Source organism: Mytilus galloprovincialis, chromosome 4 (assembly GCF_965363235.1).
Source record: "Mytilus galloprovincialis chromosome 4, xbMytGall1.hap1.1, whole genome shotgun sequence".
In the NCBI taxonomy this organism is placed as follows: domain Eukaryota; kingdom Metazoa; phylum Mollusca; class Bivalvia; order Mytilida; family Mytilidae; genus Mytilus; species Mytilus galloprovincialis.
Window position 1 is genome coordinate 31,227,900 of NC_134841.1, and position 6,786 is coordinate 31,234,685.

General features: G+C 30.2%; 1 protein-coding gene across 2 annotated transcripts; it reads left to right on the forward strand.

The window, feature by feature from the left end:
- Positions 1–306: 306 nt before the first annotated feature.
- On the forward strand, positions 307–6,030 carry LOC143071879 (uncharacterized). Of its 2 annotated transcripts, XM_076246519.1 has the most exons (5): positions 307–615; positions 1,430–1,493; positions 3,195–3,275; positions 4,682–5,112; positions 5,646–6,030. In XM_076246519.1, the coding sequence occupies exons 1-4, from the start codon at positions 385–387 to the stop codon at positions 5,098–5,100; spliced, it is 795 nt and encodes a 264-aa protein (XP_076102634.1). In that variant the 5' UTR covers positions 307–384; the 3' UTR covers positions 5,101–5,112; positions 5,646–6,030. The 2 variants fall into 2 exon arrangements, with proteins under 2 accessions (XP_076102634.1, XP_076102633.1); XM_076246518.1 differs by having other exon boundaries at positions 4,682–5,738.
- The last annotated feature ends 756 nt before the right edge of the window (positions 6,031–6,786 follow it).

Genomic DNA, 6,786 nt, shown 5'->3' on the forward strand with positions numbered 1-6,786 from the left:
CCCGGAACAGTTACACTGTGACAGACGCTAGTCTTGAAATAATGCACAATGTCTTAGAAAAGCAGACTAGACTAGTGAACGCGGATTTCTCAGAAAAATACGGTGCACATTTTCTTAGAAAACTAAAACCCCAAAATAGATTAATTAAGCACTGTTAGCATGGTTAGAGGGACCGAGAGTTCCACATGAACTGGTGCTTAACACTGAAATGATACGTATATATACCAATAAAGTAAAACCAAATGTCAAAATTCCAGACTTTCCTCAGGTCTTTTTTAAAACTAAAAACTAAAAATAGGCTGTATATATACTTCCGGTTGTCTTTGGTATGTGATATCATTGTATTGATATTTCAGACAGTAGTACTGACCTATTTCTGTAGCCATGGGTAGTAAACTCGATAATCTGAAGAAGGACAAAACAAAGCTACTTACACTCGGAGTATTTGTAACAGATGTTGTGATTCTAATTATCGTTTTGATCATCTTATGGGTAATGCCTGAACCTAGAACCCCTGGAGAAGAATGTGGGTATATGTGCCTTCCTTGTCCTAAAAGTGAAAGTCAAGTATGTTGTGGATGTAGGGCTGAAAGGCTGAATATGTATTTAGAAGAGGTAAGAAACATTTAATCGGATAGACATATAGAGTCTGAGAAAAACATATGGCGTAAAATTTTATTGTCCGCCCAGGATGTTATATACAAACTGTATATTAAAAATCAATAAAAATTAATGTACTACGCTCTATAAATCGTTTAGAAAACAAACACACATTTATGTATTATTCTTAGGGTTTTTATAATCAAATTAAGAAATCACAAGTCTAATTTTCTCGATATAATTATCAAATTTTAACAAAGATTTAGAACCGAAAGTAGAAAGATCCGGCATTTTGAATACAGACGCGTGACCAGTGAACGTGACTGTACAAGCTTATTCATTGTTATTTTGGCGGGAAAATTTCAACTTTTTTGAACTACAAATTAGATCTACATTTGAAATTAATAGCGTCCGATTGAAAAGTTAACAACTCACAAATGATCGTTTGCTTTATATAATTTTACTCTTCATATTTCTATCTAAATTACTCATTTTAAAAATATGTTTGCTATTGAATGTATATTAGTCTTTTAATTTAAAACTTACTATATATATAGATAAAATAATTAAATCTGGGAAGTTATATTGATGTATACTAGTCTCCGATTGAATTATATGACTTTAGAAAAGCTTGCATTGCGTGGCTTATATACACTGAGATCATTCCAAATTATTAAAAGTTGCGTTGGATCAAGTATATTATGTTTCTGTGAATATTTTTTTATTCAGTACAATTTGAATACCAGTTTAATGTTATTTTTGTTTGGAGAAAAAAATATTTATTACGTAATTTGGTACGAATTTATTGATATGATTTTCAAATTTTCAGAACTTTGACAAATCTTATGCTGAAGTTGATTCGGATTATACAAAAATCTATAATACAAGAATTGGTGAGTAATTAAAAAAAAGAAAGTGGGACATGATTTGTTATCCAAGGTAATTTTGGTTTGTTTATGAAGAGTTGTGTAATACACCAGTATTAGCTTTTGTTGAATGGTGCATAGTAGATTTTCAAGTTCTTATGTTGCTCTGAATATATAGGCTCCTATACATTTCTAGTAATATCATTGTTAAAAAAGCAACCGTGTGCAGACCGTGTATATTTCTTATGGGGTAAGCAGGAGTGGTTTATTGTATTTATTTTAAAAGAATGTTAGTTGTGATGATACGTCCTTTATAAACCAACACGGCCTCGAGGAAAAATCTGAAACGTTGAAACACCGCCTAGACAACAGATGAAAAAATTGATGATGAATGATTGAAATAAAGGAGTAGGTTCAGTAAGACCCCTTTTTGGCCCCAAAATATAGCAGTTTTACAAAATTGTTAAAATGTAAACCTTTAGTTATTTATTGGGCAGTAGAATGCTTCTGCTACATAAATATGGGCTGTTTTTGACAATACAATGCACATATATCCGGTACTAGCACCATTAAGTCATGCTAAATTACTGAAATCCTCATAATTCTAGCATTTTAGTTAAATTTTAGACGGTTTTCGTGTAAAACGAAAGTGGCCGCATTCGTGTTCATCCTTAATATTGAAATGTAAGTTGTATTTTTTGATAATACATAACATATATAAAGGTTGAGGATGAACACGGATGCGGCCACTTTCATTTTTACCAAAAACCATCTGAAAAGTGACATTTTTCGGCATATTAGGTAGATTTTTCATATTTGAGCTTGAATCGGATCGTTTTTAATGACTAAATCTGTTAAAATCTTTCACATAAACTAATTAATTAAAATAAAATAGACACTTAAGTGTTTAAAAAGTGGTCAAAATCTTTCGTCAGATGAACCTGAAATTTGAGGCCAAAATCGGTCCTTACCGGACCTACTCCTTTAGAAAACACAGTAAAATCTTGCAAGTTGTTACTGTTGGCAGATTTGAGGGTCTCGGTCTTAATATGTTGTGTTGTTATTGTTATAATGTCAGCAAAAAGCTCTACTGACTACAGATCTTGTGTAAAATGTTTCATGTAAACCAGACTTAAAATTAGATTTTCTATTCTATTCTATTCTTTGAAAAAAGTTCCTATATATTTAATAAGGCATTTTCAGAGACAGTTGCCTGATTCAGTTGATGATATCCTGCACCTAAACTGGTCTAGCATGCATAGATTACTGGTTCTTTGTCATATTTAGTTTTAAATAGTGTTCTAATTCAAAATATGTTTTAAACTTCAAGTAGAATCGTAGAATCGCTTTATTTATTAACGACTCTCTCCATGTAACATAATAATAAGTTCGTTTAATTTTGTTCAAAATATTTTAAAATTCACTATTGACCTTCTTTCAGAATAAAGGGATATATTAAATTCATTGAAAGTATTTTAATGTCACCACACTAGTTGTCCACTTATAACATGTTTAAGACAACTTCAATATTTCTTATGGGAGATTTTGATTATTCATCTTTTAATATTTTCTGAAGTCATCTTCCCCGAATCAGTACCCTTACGAAAATAAGAAGACGTGGAATGATTCCCAACATCGACCAGAGAGCCATCTCACCTGAATCAGTACATTAAAAGATTTCAATATTTATAAAATTTATTACTGAAATATATTGTTCTGTACTTTTAGCCAAAATTTATGGAGGTTATATTGGCGATGTTAAACCTGTGGCTCACATGATAGGAGAAATGAGAGAACCATCGGAAGACAGTGAGTTTTTTTTAAATGTATTTTTTAAAAATTTTTTTTTTTATATATTTCAATTTTTTATGGCGATTTCTGTGCAATCAAGCATTCAAAAGATATTTTTATATTTATGATTTAATACTATTATGCATACCGAAAGAGATAATCTTATAAATAACTTTGTGCAGATTTATATTGGTTCATCGATATTTTTATATTTTAAGTTTGCTTATTATTATTTGTAACTTATTCTTGTTACTAAGATTTATCGCCCTTCGACTGTTGTCATTTAATATATATTACTTATCCCAGGGTAAAAGCAATAAGTGTGGGTTTGGCTACATATACTTAAGTTATTTGGGTATTTTCTCATTCTATATGTTTGTTTGTCTCTCGTACAAGTGAGAAAAAAATGTTTTACAGAATTTCTTGCATTCATTTGTGCTGTTGTTTCCTTCATCTTTACGTGTTATTTGGATTATTGTTCACCACTTTCATAACAGAGAAATATTGAAAATGTTTACCCCAACTAACCAATCTTTTCATCGCTGTTTTTTTGTTTATAGTATTGTCCGTACAGTTGTGCTCAGACCTTTTTTTTTATCCCTTAACGACTACCTTTGGTTCCAACTGGCTTTATATCCATGTGTGAAAGCTTTTCTACAGACCTCATTATTTGATTCTTATCGCATTTTAAAAGTAATGTTTTATTCTATTGATATGATTTTCCAAAAAATCTTTTCCTATATATACAGTTTTTATTCAAATGTTAATATAATCTAAGTTTTTATTGATTATTTATAGACGCTCTACACTTGAGCCTCATTAATTTTTTATTTGGTGACAAATTTGGCTACGCATAGTCCCATACCGTGTCTGTAACTGCTGCCAACTCAATCAACTATTAATCAACATGGTTCATATATGGAAGTTCATAGTCTTTCTGATTTGGTTCACATTGGAAGAAAATCATGAACATTTTAAGCTTTCTGTGATTCTGGTCAATATTGAAATATTTGTATTCTCATTTTAAGTTGGTGGGGAGGCCAACATGGCTTGAGTGGTTGTTCATGATAACTATTGGAAATCACATTTCAACCTTCTTTGAAACTGCCTTATAACCATTGTGTGAAAGCTTTTCTATAGAACTCATTCTTTGATTCTATTAGGACGAAAACCTTGACCACAGATGCATTCTTTGACCATGATTGACCGTATGATCATTTTGTATATAGTTTTAATCGAATTAAAAAGTGATAGTTGAAGTTCTGTTCTGAATAAGCGATTGTTGATGAAATTGTGATCCTGGGCCACGAAAATTATTGAAATTTCAATTCACGTTCTCTTTCTGAAATGCATGAACAAATTTATTAGATTTTTGATATATACATCAAAATAGTACTGATATATTTTTTTAACATTTACTTCAGTGAAGACACATCCAGTAACGAAATGGTACCTAGGCAACAACTGTTTGCTCTTGAATGGAATGTCCATGCACAGCGGGCGCATGCGTGTTCCAGCCACTGGATATTACCACGTGTACAGCATGTTGGATATTAGTTACCACTACGAGAAAGACAACTCCAGACAATCAGTCGCCCCGACTGAGAAATCCTCTCTAGTTCACTCTATCTTCCTCTCAAATATCGATAACAATGAAGAAATTGAGGTGCTGAGTACCTGTCATCCCTATGAATTCTCCAGGAACGACATATTCGGTCGATTTGACACCTATCTGAGTTCGGACATACATTTAACAGCTGGAGACGAAGTTTATGTCAAGGTTTCTAACATCTCACAAGTCAACAGTCCACCTAAAAACATTTTCGGAATTTATATGATATAAATTTTGAACAAGGTATTATTTATTCTGGAATAATTTTGAATTTTGGAAAATTGATAAGAAATGTATGAGTAAAAAACTAACCCAACTAAATAGGATAAACCATCAATTCAAAATTATTCCTGATTCGAATAATTCCTTGTTTTTACAAGGTTGTGAGAAAGTCAGAGTTAAAGAACTTTAAAAGAATCATATATAGCTGAAAAAAAACACTGAATCATTTGTTTGTGAAAACAAAATATTATGAACAGCTGAAATATGTGTTTTTTTTTCATTTAAAATAACCAAAAACATAAGGGAATTTTTGATTTTATTTCCCATTTATATATTTTTCATTTTCTCCCGGTGTAAAGTACCCACATATATCAACATGCTGAGATGTAGACAGAATGCATAATACTAGCAAAACAAGTTATGAACTCAATCAGTTTGCAAATGTAAATATTTTTTTTAACATAAAATCATTATCATATCTAATTTAACATCATAACTTATATAAAAACTAACGCATTTGTGGTGATTTGATATAAATTCTTCCCATTTTTTAGGGTAAAGACTACATTCGTTCACTTACAGTGGCTTGAAAACTATATTTTCTAGACACAATCACTAACATAGTACATTGATGGGAACTTCTTTAACATCCTTAACATCATAGCAATGTTTCAATAATTTATACATAAAATACTCAGATATCCGATTTACAGATGATGTGTTTGCATTTAACCATTATTGTAAAGAACACCATTGTTTTGCAAATTGATTCAATACATTGTACAATCTGTTCTTAAATAGCAATATTGAGTATTGCAGTTATCTTCCTTTGTCTACAATGATGGATAGGTATTTAGTTCCCACTGCAAACACGAAAGAAATCTTTACCCTTTAGCGCACATACGCACTATAATTGTATATAAAGTATAGCATATTTTTTTTTAAAATAAAATACAGATGTAAGTATGCTTACCAAAGCTTTAAATTGTGTTGTAATTTTCATTTTAGTTTTGAATTTTGTTGTAGTTCAGATATAACCTCATTAGATGTTTAGAGTTTGAATTTTTAATGTAACTATTTCAGTGTTAATTCTCTTTCTTGGCAGCGTTTAAATGTAATAACCAAATCAAATTTAAATAACGAATTGCATTAAACTTTTTTCAAAATCAATCAGATGTATAAATGTAACAAGCAATTTACTAATTTTACAATTTTACTAATCCATTTTACACACAAATATTATAAGAGCTAAGCTTCAAAACAGACGAAAAATGCAAAAGACAAATTGTATTCCAAAAATATAGAAAAAATAGAAAAAAACTTATTTTATTAATGATCGAGAACAATTTTTTCTTTAAATTGTATCTATACTGTCATGCACATTATATATCTAATATTTAGCATATAAAAGACCACAGTTCACGATTTTATTCATATTGTTTTTAAAAAAATATTGGTAGTGTGAATGTGTGACGTTTGTTTGCTTTTTTTTTTAATTTCATTACCATCAAAATAATGTAATGCTTTTTGTCGAATTAAAAGTATGAAACTACTGTTGTATATTTTTCAATACCTTATAATGGTAAGCTTTTTTTGTCTTTCAGTAAATATTGTATTATATTGTTTGTCCACTTTCCTCAATATAGATTATTTTACTGATACTAACAGCTCTCATCTTACTTGACTACCCCCATT

What these genes read in the sequence shown, in the direction of transcription:
- LOC143071879 (XM_076246519.1), top strand. Translation starts at nt 385, where the DNA reads ATGGGTAGTAAACTCGATAATCTGAAGAAGGACAAAACAAAGCTACTT. An exon ending in AATCTATAATACAAGAATTG is followed by an intron (nt 1,494 to 3,194) that starts GTGAGTAATTAA and finishes CTGTACTTTTAG; the next exon opens with CCAAAATTTATGGAGGTTAT. An exon ending in GAGAGAACCATCGGAAGACA is followed by an intron (nt 3,276 to 4,681) that starts GTGAGTTTTTTT and finishes CATTTACTTCAG; the next exon opens with TGAAGACACATCCAGTAACG.